This window comes from Perissodus microlepis, chromosome 4 (genome assembly GCF_051167445.1).
Source record: "Perissodus microlepis isolate ML-2025 ecotype Zambia chromosome 4, ASM5116744v1, whole genome shotgun sequence".
NCBI lineage: Eukaryota > Metazoa > Chordata > Actinopteri > Cichliformes > Cichlidae > Perissodus > Perissodus microlepis.
Window position 1 is genome coordinate 22210609 of NC_140464.1, and position 14230 is coordinate 22224838.

Sequence of the window (14230 nt, forward strand, 5' to 3'; positions counted from 1 at the left end):
TATCCTTTTACTGATCTATTGTGATTTAAAAATACAAAAAAGGCAGGAATTTTATTATATTTAAACAAAGCTTTTGGCTCCCTCTCTTGGTTATGGTGTTTATTGGCTCTCCCATCCATCATTTTTTAATAAAATCTAAATTACAAATAAAAAAAAATCTATGCAAGAGAAAATATAACCTTTAAAACTTGAGATATTTAATTTTATATTTTATGTCTGTGTGTCCCCTGAATGCCTATTTATATGCACATTGGTGTGTTTGTGTGTGATTAGGAGACTATGGTGCGTTTTCCTCTGAAGGAGATTCAATCAACTCGCACTCAGAGGCCAACATCTGGCTCCAGTTACCCATATGTGGAGATCATGATAGGAGACCTGCTTAACCAGCGTGTCACACAGCTGCAGCTGGAGCAGGTGGGTGTATAAGACATAGATGGAAGATTTAGATGTGTGTGTGTAACAGTCTGTATTTACAGTGACACATTTCTGCAATCAACATGTGACTGAGGTGCAGACTTTTAGCTTTAATTCAAGGTGTTTAATGAAAGTGTTGCATCAACTTTTAAGGAATTAAAGTGATTTTTATACGCAGTACCCCATTTGCGAAAATCTTTCGCAGTCAACGACAGCTTGAAGTCTACAACCCAGGGTCATCACCAAATGCTTAGTTTTCTCTCTTGAGATGCTCCCCCAGGCTTTTACTCCAACCACATTCAGTTGCTGCTTATTTGTGGGTCTCTGCCTTCAGTTTTGCATTTGAAAACTGAAGAGCATGCTTTATTGGTTTCAGAAAGATATCCCATTTCTTTGCCTTGAGAAACTTTTGGGTTGCTTTTGCAGTTAATGTGTTATAATCTGCAGTTTGAATCTGCATCAATCTGAAAGTCTGGACTTCAATCAAATATTGATTAATTTAAAATTCACTCTGATGGTGTACACAAGCAAAATTACAAAAGGAAAAAGTGTCCACAAACTTTTGCCCCTTTCGCCCCTAACTGTACCACTGTGCAGTCTATATTCACTCTTCATCTTAAGTCCAGTGTTGTTTCTTTAAGGGTCTATATGATGTTTTCCAGGGCCTGGAGCTGTGCCGAGTCATCGCCATGCACGTGGAGAACATGCTGTCAGTCAGAGAGAAGAGACTCACATTGCCACCAAGTGAAATCACCCTGCTATAGCACAAACACGAGGATGACATATACATAGAAATCACAGTTTATGCCTTAAAAATGTACTCTACCTCTATTCGTAAGACAGGTTATTTTTGTATGTAAAGGCACTGTTATGTAAGTTGATAACTTGTTTATTGTGATGATTTTGAAAAAGTGCTTTTCCATTATGGCCATGAAAATTTTATTTTTTCTTAATTGATCAGCTGTTTTCTTAATGAATGATTTGGCACATAAAATGTCATTCATGTCAGTCACATTCTAGTTTTAGAAGAAACTTGAATGAATGCCTTAATCTTTAATGTTTATAGTTTTACATAATCATCCAGAAATGTTTAAGATCTTGTCCAATATAACTATAAGGGTTAATGTCTCCTTGTTTCCATGCCCCCTCTTTAGAAGAATAGCGTGATTTTCTTTGTTCTTGGGACACCATTAATTTAGTGTAACGGTGGTGCCAGTTTATTGCTGTATAACAAACAAACCCTTATAACCTCATCTTGGTTTTGACATTAATGGAAACTTTTGGTTTGATAGGATAAAGAACTTTTTCTGACACATCTCTTATTCTCTGCTTTGCCAAGGGGCAAAGTCTTTTTGGCACATAAGCTTTGAGGCCACATCACTAAGAGTTTGTACTAACTGAAATATTTTATTTTTACAGTTAATTTTTTTGCAAATAGCAGTTTTACATAACTATTGCATGTGAATAATAAATTAAAGCTTTAGTATAACAGTAGTGGTGTGTGAGTACTTTCTTATTTTTTAGCAAATACACAGCAATGTATATGAGTTAGGTGGAATTAAAGAGTATGGAAATCATTGGTGAATACAATACTACAAAAAAAACCAAACTAGTAAAATATAATTAAAATAAAATATATGCTAAATATAACCTTCAATTAATGGTCAGAGTTACCATTCTTTTCACGTTTTTCTTCCTAAAAAGGACGTATAATCATGTTTGAAGTAGTCCTTCAAACATGATTGTATCTGTCTGCTTCCATTATTTATCTTAAACCCAGTTTCTGACATCTTAAAAAAACAAATTTACAATAGTTAAGGTAAAATATTTACATTTTCTCCACAGTTTCGAGTGAGAAAAGTTAGCCGTTATTGGCTATTTAATCTCTGGCCGTTCCATTTTATTTAAAGGAAGTCCCAGTTGTCGCAGTGTACAAACTCAAGCAGCTGGGACATACCGACGGTGTACCCTGTGCTACAAACCGAGCATCCGTCTCGCGAGCCCTTGGTTGTGTAGGCGTTGCTGAGTAAATTGCTCGCAGATTTCCTCGTCCCTATTGGTTACCAATAACGGGATCCGTGTGAACCGGGAAGAGGAGGGGGGGGGGGCTGCTGTGGTCAAACCCACCAGGACCTAAACAGCACCAGGAGGGAGAGGAGGGAGGAGAGCCGCAGCAGAGGCAGTAGTGTTGTACCCCCGCTTTCAGCCTGCATGGGCTAGTCCGTTAGCTAGCTTAGCATCTTCCGACTGCGCCGAACCGCCTCTAGTCCCGCCGAGAAGCTCGGGTTGATACCTCCGTGTTACCCTCTCTGTCCCCTCGGTCCTGCCTCCCCCGTGACCGGCTTGAAGATGATGAAGTTTAGGTTTCGTCGGCAGGGCACCGACCCGCAGAGAGAGAAGATAAAACAGGAGCTTTTCGCCTTCAACAAGGTAAAGTAACGGGACAAGAGGAAAGAGAGGGAGATGGTATTCCTCCTCTCGCCTGGTTCCCCTAAACTAAAAGACTTATTTTTAAAGTATAGATATATAAAAAAAAAAAAGCCAGTACTTTGCAGCTGAAGTCCGGCCACTCCTCTTGCGCTTGCTGTTTTCTGTCCTACTTCGCGGACAGAAAAACAGATTAGCTGTGAAGTGCGGGTGGTGTGTTTGCAGGGCGCTTTGTTGATGTGTGTTTAGTGGCTGTTGAGTTGTTTTCACGGCGTGTTAATTACCCCTCACCCAAACCAGGACCTCGCTCAAAGTGAGCACCGAGCAGCAATCAAGGAAAACTGTAGCGCTAATATTGCTGTAATTAACAAGCAACAGAGGATTGTGTGGGTGTTGGGGATTATCAGCATGCAGATTAACGGGATTAAATTACAATACATGGTTTTCCAGCAGTTTGATGCTTCGTGTGGTGTGACCCATCTGTCATGCAATGAGCAGGGGTGTCTCTCAGCGTGATGGCACTTTTTACTCCTCTCGTCTGGTTTTAGTAGAAGATCTTTAAATCTCTGCTGCTTTTTGTTATGCAGAGTCCTCATACCCCTTGTTCCAGTTCTTGGGGGTCTGTGGGTGCAGCCACGAGTGTCAGGTTTCATGCTGGCATCACATCCACATGGATATGAACCAGTTCATGTACAGTAAATCTGAGCGTCCTGTGGTAACATTCAGTGGTGGTGATGGTGGGTTTCCCCTCTGGACAGTCAATGTAAGAGCTCATTTCAGTTCCACTTTCAGTATTAGCTGAATCTTGTCACCCAGATCACTGTTGCTACGCTGGTGGGAACATAAAAGCAGCTTGCACCACACAGATCTGTGGAATGTACTGATAGTTCTGCATATCCAGTGTCAGCTGTAGTAACTTACCTAACAGGGTGTTTCTAAGATCATACTGAGCACTGCAGTGGCCTTGAACTCAGGTTAGATGAAGGCACGGTCTGCATGCTGTGTCTCAGAAAGTGTCCCAGAGAGCCAGGCTGTCTGGACCTCTTAAATGTTAAAAGAATCAAGTTTGTCCTGCACGCTGGATGTGATAATGACATTAACCCTTCTCAGCAGGATTGTTTAGGACTGCGGTGCAAACAACACGATGATGACTGATGATCGTTAAGAATCAGCACTACAGTAGATTTATTTCTCCAGAATTAAGTACTTCAAGTTGACTTGCACTCTGAAGTAAAAAGAGTCCTCTTTTAAGCCATTTTAGCAAATGAAAGAATAAGTAATATAAAAAAACATGAACCAGCGCATGTCCTGGAAAATATTAATCAGCCTTTCGTGGCTCCTAGAGCCTTACTTGCATGACCTTGCAGACTTGGGTAACCTAAGTTGTCTGAGTAGCATGAATGAGATGGCTCACTGTGGCCAGCACAGTGACATGAGCGCTTTGACAAACTGTCCTTACACCATCCCGCCTCAGTATCTGCATTCCAGTCGAGGCCCTCATTGAGTTTGCCATTGAACGGTTTTAGATTGTGGCTTTCCTTAGAGCCACAGCAAATAGTCGATTGGACAGCTGGTAGATCTGACTGAAAATTAATCAGCATCTCTTTTGGTAATAGAATGATCAGGTGTTTGTTTTGTTCATTTAATTTAGCTATGGGATAAAATAATGAGGTGTGATCAGTTATTGTTTTTTTTTTTTTCTTTGTTTTTCTGTTACTTATTCCTGATGATATCCTATGTGGAAGTAAGCTTTTGTGTGAATGTGACTCAGGCGGGCAAAAACTCCAGAGCAATCAGTTTGACATCATTGTTGCCGTTACAAAGCTATCAGAAATGTGTTGACGAGAGTGATTTAACGAGAGTTGGTGTAGCGCCGAGTCATATCTGATAAATATATTTTGTATTATGTCTAACCAAATGAGACATCTGAGAGAATCGCCCGCTAGATAAATGCCTTTGTGGTAGGAGAGTACAGTTAGGGCCATTATTTGTTGGACAAAGACATCATTTTCTGTTGTAGTCTTGCTTCCATACACCATCACAGAGGATTTAAAATCAAACAACTGGGATGTGATTGAAGTGCAGACTTTCAGGGTCATTTTAATAGGTTCTAGAGTTTTAGAGACTGGAAATAAATTGAAAAAAATGAAGGATTTAAGGAATCCATGGAGATCATGAAATGCTACGTTTCCTACCATGAGACGCTCTCCTCGGCCTCTGCTGCAGCCAGCTTCAGTTCCTGCTTGTTCGAGGGTCTCTCTTCCTTCAGTAACTAAAATGACATGCTCTTTTGGGATGAGATCAGTTGATATTTATTTTCCTTGACAAACTCTTGGGATGCTTTTGCAGTCTGCTTTGAGTCATTAACTGTCTTCACTGTGAAGTACCATCTGGTCAGTTTTCAGCTAGATCTGAGCAGAGGCTCTGGTCCTGTACATGTCACAGTTCATCCTGCTGTTTCTGTCAGACTAGACTGTGGCAATGATGCACCTCGCTTCCAAAGTAGTGTTCTTGTTGCTCGGTTAGATGTTGAAAGTAGTTCTGTCATGAAACATTTTAGTTGTCTTCTGTGGTCTTTGTGGCCTTTTGGCTTTTCTAAGTATGTGTCAGATTGTTTGGTCACTTCTAAAGTTTTTGCTGTTTCTCTAATTGGTTTATTTTACTTTTTCAGCTTTCTCCTTCACTTGCACTGACATCTCTATTTATCTCTTACCCATAATTCCAATAAACAGATACCAAATGGGACATCAACTACTGATCTTTTATCTGCTATTTTGTTATGGAATAATGAGGGAACAAGCTTCACCTGGCCATCCAATTAATTTGGACTCTCTGAAAATGAGGGACTGTGTATAAAACTGACTGTAATCCATAAACAGTTAATGCAACAATTTTGTTAAACACCTTGAAAATAAATCTTCTTTGAGTTGTAAAGAGGCCAAAGCTGCAAAAATGTTGTCTTTGTTCAAATACTTACAGACCTCACAGTTTTTAGGTGGGGAGACACTTAAACAGCTTATGTTCATGTTAGCCGAATGATGATTCTTTGTCTGAATCTGATGAAAGTCCATGGACTGTTTGTTTTGCTGTAACAAACACACATGTATGTGCGCGCGCGCGCGCACACACACACACACACACACACACACACACACACACACACACACACACACACACACACACACTTTTGTAATGTTTGGCAGCAGCTGCCAGACTGTCACAGACGTTGTCTCTCTTCAGGAGGGTTGCTTTGATGTGACTGTGTTTGTGTGATAGAGACAGATCGCACTGCACCGGCACTTTAAAGACCGAGGGAGTTAATGTTTTACGTTATGTCTGAGTTCAAGCAAACAGCCAGGTTCAGTTTTTTCAGTTAGCCATGCCGAAACCTCGAAGACCTCCACAACCTGTTTTTAAACCAGTTTTAGGTGTCTCTCTACTGGTTTCTGTTCCCATTTTCTTTGTTGACATAAACACTTCTCCAGCTGTCTTGCCATCTCCTGACATGGGCTTGGAGAGAAAAAAAGCTGAGATTTTATTTCAACCCAATTTAACAAGGTCTGCAGCGCATTACAATAAAGCAATGCTGCTGCCATCAGTACTTTTTAAACTACTTTCCTGTAACTTTATTAAGGGAGTCCTCCCTTTTAGACGCCTCGCTGACTATATTCAGCGAGTCTGACGAGCAGAAAACGACACGCAAACTCTCAGACAGAACTGGGTGCATTTATGGAGGAAAGTCTGGAAAAATAAATGCAAGTGTACTTGTTGTTGTATTTCTTGTGGCATTTGATAAATCTGTCTCATCAGTTTGTCTTCTCCACTCTTTCTCTGCCTGGCTTTCTCTCACAGACTGTGGAGCATGGGTTCCCCCATCAGCCCAGTGCTTTGGCCTTTGACCCCAAGTTGCAGCTCATGGCCATCGGGACAAAGTCAGGAGCCATCAAAATGTATCCTTCTGTCAGTGAGCTCATGCATCTGCAGAAGTTGTTTTGGGGGCTTGGTAAGGGTTGACATTTTCAAATAAGAAACCTCAGAAAGGCAAGAAATGAAGAAATCTCACAATAGCATCACACTTTTTAAATGAATACATCGCATTAGACTAGATTAACAGATCATATTGGAGTCCAAGTCTCAAAGTGGTCATGCTGTATTAGTCAAGGCATGCATACTACAAGTGAGCTAACACAAAGCTGAGGTGACTGACTTGTGTTTGTGTCAAACAGATTATAATTTATCATATTTTAGGTTGTGTCATGAAGCTGATAAAGATTTTGGGGACAGGAAAAGATCTAGGAGTACCTCGGATAAGATTACAGAGACTGTTTCTCTTTCACTGCTGTCAGTTTACATCTTTTGAAGTGCTGCTCTGCTTATCTTGCTGCAGTGCAGATACCGTTTTGCTTTAGCTGTGGGTTTGTGGCAGAAGTGTTTCATGGATGTCTTTTTTTTTTTTCATGCTCTTTAGTGAAAATGCACATGTTGTAGGATGACAGCTAGTCATTCCTTCAGCTGCTGTTATTACACCAGGTCTACAGTGATCATACTCTTTATTGCTTTTCAATAGAACTATATCTTATGGTCTGTCTTTCTCAAGCTCCACTTTTTGGCTTTTTTTTTTTTTTTTTTTTTGTAATGTGGAGGAATGTCTGATCAGTCAGGATTTGCAGAAGAGCTGTTTATATAACATCAGTTTGGTAGAAGTGTGTGTGGGTGGACCAGTGTGTCTCTAGATTTTCATGTTCCATGTTTTTGTTTTTTTTGAAAGTTGTGACATTAGTCACGTATATTTACCACGCCAACTGTGTTTCTAGAAAGAAGCCTACCATGTGCCTGTGACCAGAGAGGTTGTGAAGAAACCCTCAATTTTACTATAATTATTTCTCTAAATAACTGATATTTTACTTGCACTCACATTCTGACAAGTGGGTTAGAAGATATGATGATGATAAGTAAGTAAGTTGCTGGCGAAAAATGTCATCACAGCCAAAAGGATGGTCAACCAGAAGTATGAGAATGACACCAGATAAACAACATCATCTTTGTTGCAACAGAATTTACATGCTGGCATTGAAGAGGATTTCATCCTCAGAGGCTTAGAATACCTTAAATGCATTTCTTGGTGTGCGGTCAGTGGGGGAATCTTAACCCCCCGACCCAGGAAGTGGCAGTGCAACGTTCACTCTGTTTGAGTAATGCCGGATGAGCCGAGTGAAGCTGTGCTGGGAATCTGTATCGGGTTTGGCTCATGATATGCATTATGACAAAGCCATAATCTGGCTCAGTGTGTCGGTTGTGTCAGAAATTCCAGCAGCTCTGAGGCTAGTGCTTCATCCACACCAGCAGCTCTGTGACGTGTTGTTGATGTCTGTTATCTCTGTGGCATCCAACTCTGCCGTATTTATGCCGCAGCTTCTAGAGTGAGTAGCAGTCTGCTGCTGTGGTGTTGTATTCAGGATTGCCCAGAGTTGGGCTTTCCTCCCTTTCATTGATCAGACAGGTGAACTTCACCAGAGTAAGACCTTAGGTTGAAAACGAAACGCTGGGATATGTTAAAACTTGCATCAAAGGTGTTTCTGCACAGATTATAGTAACTGCGTGTGTGTGTGTGTGTGTGTGTGTGTGTGTGTGTGTGTGTGTGTGTGTGTGTGTGTGTGTGTGTGTGTGTGTGTAGGGAGGCTGCTGGCTGTGTGTGCATTATGCTGGAGAATCGACTCTTTCACATTCAGATGGGAGGAGAGAGAGAGAGACTGGTGGTACCAGGCGCTTGCACTGCAGAAAGGGATGGATCGAGGGGGGAATGGTGAGATGGAGATAAACGGCAGCAGTGAAGACAAGGGAGTGTGAAACAGACAGCGGGGGGGCAAAAATAACTCCACTCCACGGCTAAATGTCTGTATCTAGCAAAACTAACCCGCCATCACCCTGCCTTTTAACAAGATTCCAGCTGCTGGAGAACATTTACCTACATTGCATTAGAACTTCAGCCTGTGGCTCAGGACCACCTAAAGCTGGTTAATTTTCCCAGGTAGTTACACGAGACACTGTTTTAGAGGGCTGGACCAATAAGCTAATAAGGAGATAAAATTAATATTGAGGTCAGCTTTTTGGTGCAGTCCTCTACAACATCCCAGTTTCTCATGTGGCCCCTTGGGCGAATTAATTGCAGACCCCTGAGCTAAAGTTGTAAGTTGTTTAAAAAAAGTTTTATGGTGCCCAAATCTGAGAGTTCTCCTAAATGTAATAAAACTAAACACTTGATGGCAGTGAGATGTTTGTTTGTTTTTTCCCTTGGAAGAATGTTTGTCACAAAGAGCTGCAGCTAATGATTTTCACTGATTAAGGGTTTTTATATTAACCTGATGGAGTTACAGTAATGTGGCAGCTGTGACTTTTGGTGTTGGATGACGTTTGATCTTCAGTAGAGATTCTTAGAAATGAGGGGTCACAGAAAACTTGGCCAACCCGCTGGCTAATCACTGCTTTCCATTCAAGCAAGAGAAAAAAGAGCCAAACCATACACTACAAGGACAAAGTATTGGGCCACACCTCAGTCTTTGAATTCAGGTGTTTTCAGTTTCGTTGCCACAGGTGTATAAATTCAATCACCCAAGTCATGCAGTCTGGCTTTACAAACATTTGTGAAAGAATAGGTGGTTCTTAAGAGCTCACTGAATTTGTGTGTGGTGTTTTAATAGTGTAGGTAAATGCTTTTATTTAGACCGTGAGAAGCTGAGCAGGAGCTTTTTTTTTTTTTTGTGGAGGTGAAGCACCATGTCCAGCTGGTATTTTTTAACAAAGTGGCAGGTTAATTATTTGTAGATTTCCATCTGGTGGTGTTCCTATCTGTAGATCCACCACATTTGGTATCAATAAGAACAATGTGAGAGCAGCAGCACCAGTTTCCTTAGGTTTGTTGTTTTTCATGAGTGTCCTGTTGTCTTTGAGTCTCAGCCTCCGGTCATCTGCATCTTGTTTAATGAATACACTGGTGTTAAGGTCATCTTATGGGTTTCCCTAGAAACTCTTCATTTCCCCAAATCTCTGTAGACACTACAGGGATCTGCATGACACTTTGAGCCACAACAGCCACTTTAGTGGGAAATTCATTGGAATTTCCCTTTAATCTCTCAAAGCCTACTACTTGTTTGTTTTAACCTTTACAGTGATATACAACAAATAATAAACTTGAAGAAAGCAACACAGTTTTATTCCACTTCCGAATTCAAGGTTGGGGGTAAACTAGACAGACAAGCAGTGAGAATGAGTTTCAGGTTTGTGTATGTGAGTGAGTGTCCACATTCCTTGTTAATCTGACAGGCTCACTGACTTTGGTTTGAGCTAGAAGTGGTTGCCAGCATACCTGTACTGTAGTACACATTCACAGCCCTGTAGAGCCAGATGTGCAGTCCTGCTTTCTGACGCTGATGCCTGAACTGTGCGGAGAGCGTGCTGAGTAGTAGGACTAGAGAGTATTCACAAAAGAAGAGTAGAAAATTGCTAAATTTGAGGTACTCGTTTCATTTGAACTCATGCTCTCCGTCCTGGCACCACGTCTCCTCTTGTTCACATTCAGCCTCTCGTTCAAATTTCTCACTTGCTCCCTCTCCTTTTCTCCTTCTCTCGTTCTCTGTGTTTATAAAGGCAGGGTCATATTACACCCTGAGAGTTTCTGCTTCGACCACAGACTGGGGCTCAGCAGAGGGAAGGGGACAATGTAGTGTGGAGGGTTTTTTTGTTGGTTTTTTTTCCCCCTATCATCTGTGGGGGTGGTGGGGCGACTTAGGAGTCTGTCTCCTGTCATGGAATGCATGTTGCGTTGCCCTGGGTTAACCCTCCCTCATTGTGTGTGTGCGTGTGTGCAGATCGGGTGAGTAAGAGCTTTGTTGCTGAGTCGAGTCTTAATAAAGGGCGCTTTTGAAATGGTTTCCAAGACAACCATTGCAGTTGCCTGGGATGAGAAGTACTTGCACACTGGAGGGGTTTAAAAGTCTGCAGCTAAGCACATCAGACATTAGAGTTTGGTGGTAAGAAATGCATCGGTTAAGGGTAAAAAGGTCAGAAAATGCTGCCTACAGTATTACAGAACCTCTTTGCGATGAACACGTTTATTTCAGAATGACAAGTCGGGGCTCTGATTACTTCTAGACAATGTGGTACGTGCTCAGTCGCACAGACACTCTGACCATTAATCAAAAGGACCGGCCATCCAGCAGCCAGGACGAGCTAATATTTACACACTCGGGCAGCAGAGCTTTGATCTGTGTGTTTGTGAGTGTGCTCCAGCTGATGGCTCTGCGTCTGTCTCGCTGACATCCTGCTGGTCAATTGCCTGTTGTTGTTCTGATTCATCAGTTCCTATCTGACACTTTATATTTGCATCTTTATTCAGTATTTTTATCTGTACTGAAGTCACCATAGTCCAGCTTAGTTTAGACCACAGGGTTGTTCACTGATTTTTTTTTTTTTTTTTTTTTCCGGGAATTCAAGAGAAATCTGTCTTTAACACCATGAGTCATGCACTGTTGCAATGTCACACTGACGCCAAGCACTAAAATGTATGACTGGATTAAAAAAAATAAATAAAAAAAATCCCAGTTTTCTTAATTTCTTCTCATGATGAGTTGATTTTATTTTGACAGCTGTTTTAGTTTAATGCGAGTGCTCATGTCTGTGTAGTTGGCGGTGAAAACGGTGCATTTCCTTTGTGCTTGTTGGTGCCATCAGTTTCCCTTCTAATTGTAGTACAGCTTCAGCTTCTCCTGCCATTTCCCCGTCATCAGTCTCCAGCTTTTGATCAAGTTATATGCATTTGTGTTTTTATGCACAACTGTGTGGTCTGTGTTGCAGACACAGACCACACAGATGCAGATACCATTTTATGTAAGCTGCATTATTTTTGTTTGTGTTGAACAAATCAATGCAAGTATTCATTGGTATAGTTGAGATCAAGTTAGACTTTGATTTAATCTGGAACACTCCTCCTATCCTTTACCTCCTACCTTCTCCTCCCCCAATCACCCACACACAGCCTACTCTCCGCTTGCTTATACGGATGTCTTATAAAGTACTTTTCTCTCTACAATATTTTTAGTTTCTCCCTCCTCCTATCATACTTTTGTCTTTGTTTTTTCTTTTTCACTTTCTGTGTCACTTGGTTTCCCGACTATTCCTAGCTCCTCATTGATATTCCTGAAGAATTGCAGGACCTTTTAACCCCACCCCTTCTGCTCTCTCTGCCTTCACCCTCCTCACGCCTCATTCTCTGCTTTTAGTCCCTGCCTGCCTCCTCACCCCTTTTACACCCACACACATGAATTAATGTGCACACACTCGCTCGCCCAGTTGGCAACAAGTTGCAGGAGTCTGTCTGCGGGGATAAAGACTGTGCGGGCTTACCAAGTAGAGCAGATTGGATGGGTTGTATAATAAGAGAGTTGAGGCATGAAAAAGAAAACATTTATCTGAACTGACAAATCAAAGTTGTCTGATTTGCTGAATGAGCAGGGTAAGGTGACTGAATTAAAGAGAGCATTATGGCAGCATTAGCTACTTGGTAGCTTTACTTTGGATTGCATTTGTTAGCCATTACCTCCCAGTGTTACTGTCTCTGGCATTGCAGATAATAAGCCTGTTAAAGCTATGTTTACATCTTTACATAAGTAACACTCAAAGCACAATTTTTATAAATTTTTTAAAATTTCCTTTTCTTTTTTGTTTTTTCTTTTTTTGTGAATTAATCGGCAGCTATGCTTCTGGGTAGGGCTGCCACAAACGATTATTTTGATAGTTGACTAGTCACCGATTATTTTTGCGATTAGTCGACTAATCAGATCATGCATCCATTGGACGTAAAACATACAGCTTATTGCACCAGCAGCATCTGCTCTTATATATCTATCATTAGCTTACAGCTTTAAGTGTTTAAGGTCTGTGCTAACTAAAAATAAAGACAAGATGATAGTTTATTAAATTTTAATGAAATTTGCAGATTGTTTCGGTGAAGTTTAATAAACTCAGCCGTCTGCTCCTTGCTATCTAAAATATAACGGGACACCGGAGTATATTCTCTAGCATCTCACATTTCTGATAATCAGCTGTCTGCTTGACGTTTAGTCAGCTGTGTAAAAACTATAACTTTAATCTCTGCCAAACCGATTTACTCAGGAACAAATAAAATACTAAAAAAAAAGCCAAACAATAACATTTTGAAGTTATCTAAGTGACTTATATATATTTAACCTGAGTAGCGAAAGACGGCGGTGGGTTTGAAAACGATTTGCGGGAGTCCGGTGTTCTCACGGGCTCTAGTGAGCCTTGCCCCCGGTTAGCTATCGAGCTAGTGGGTAACAGACGTCTCCGAAAACGTCGGAGCGCTTCTGAAAATATGTGGTGTCTTGATAAACTGAGCAAATATTTGAGGTTTATACAGTTACATTCTCGCCTGAAAATATTTTAATCATTTATTTTGTAACCCAGAAAGAATAATAAGAGTAATATTAAAACTAACTAGCTGCCGCCATTGTTGTAAACTGAGCTGGGCTGCGCTATGAATTCTGGGATACAGCTTCTTCTTCTTTGGGGTTTAACGGCAGCTGGCATCCTTGTACATACAGTGCTGCCATCTTCTGTTTCAGTCCGTTATTACACTCTTAAATCCTACTACTTATTCCTGCGTCTTTTGTGATGCTTCAAACGAGGCGTCGACTATTAAATCAGTCGTCGACGATTTTGATAGTCGACGTAATCGTGACTAGTCGACTAATCGTGGCAGCCCTACTTCTGGGTTTGAGGCTATAATTTCAGCAAAAAAAAAAGACTAATGACAACATTAACATGCCCATAGTCACTATGTCCGAAATCACGCATTATTTACCACAGAGTAGTGTAAAGTTTCAGTCAGTGTACTGCAAACCTGGTGACCTGCATCACCTAAACATCAGGAATTGTACAATTTTTAGTTAAGTTTATTTTAGGTTTTCTGTACGTTAGCTTTGCTAATGTATCTTGTTGGCTTTTTCCTTAAACTTGCGTTCTTTTTAAAGGTGGAGGTGGGATTGTTGCTAAACAAAAACCCTCAATATGTTGTACATATAAATAACATCCTTTTCTGTTTCTCTTTGATGTTACTTTTAGTAGAGGGTTTTCTCTAGCTAGACCTGGCTTAGGTAGAAATACTCTACTCGAATTGCTAGACTTGTGCTGTTTGGTCCTGCTAGTGATGTTATTTTGTTCAGCTGATCTTCTTGGGACCATTAATGTTTGCAGTGTTAAAATAAACCGTGTACTGTTTTGTAGTGATTCTCCAATGTACATGTACATCCACTACTTCAGGTTTGACTGCCTCGGTGTGACAGAACGTGCACTGAGGGGGCTGCACAGAAAGGGG

The 14230-nt window shown here is 41.0% G+C and overlaps 2 protein-coding genes across 3 annotated transcripts in view; both read left to right on the forward strand.

Annotated features, from left to right (window-relative positions):
* myo15aa (myosin XVAa) overlaps nt 1–1898 on the forward strand; it is a 53345-nt gene extending 51447 nt beyond the window's left edge. The window contains exons 63-64 of the mRNA XM_084924712.1: nt 274–414; nt 1077–1898. Coding sequence (XP_084780838.1) covers nt 274–414; nt 1077–1178 — 243 coding nt within the window. The 3' untranslated portion in view covers nt 1179–1898. The remainder of the gene's footprint in view (nt 1–273; nt 415–1076) is intronic.
* A 506-nt stretch (nt 1899–2404) lies between these two features.
* The window catches only part of llgl1 (LLGL scribble cell polarity complex component 1), a 33956-nt gene continuing 22130 nt past the window's right edge, over nt 2405–14230 (forward strand). Inside the window, exons 1-2 of one of the 2 annotated variants that reach the window (XM_084926480.1) lie at nt 2405–2844; nt 6694–6791. In XM_084926480.1, the coding sequence (XP_084782606.1) occupies nt 2764–2844; nt 6694–6791 (179 nt within the window). In that variant the 5' untranslated portion in view covers nt 2405–2763. The remainder of the gene's footprint in view (nt 2845–6693; nt 6792–14230) is intronic. The other variant, XM_084926479.1, reaches the window with a different exon arrangement.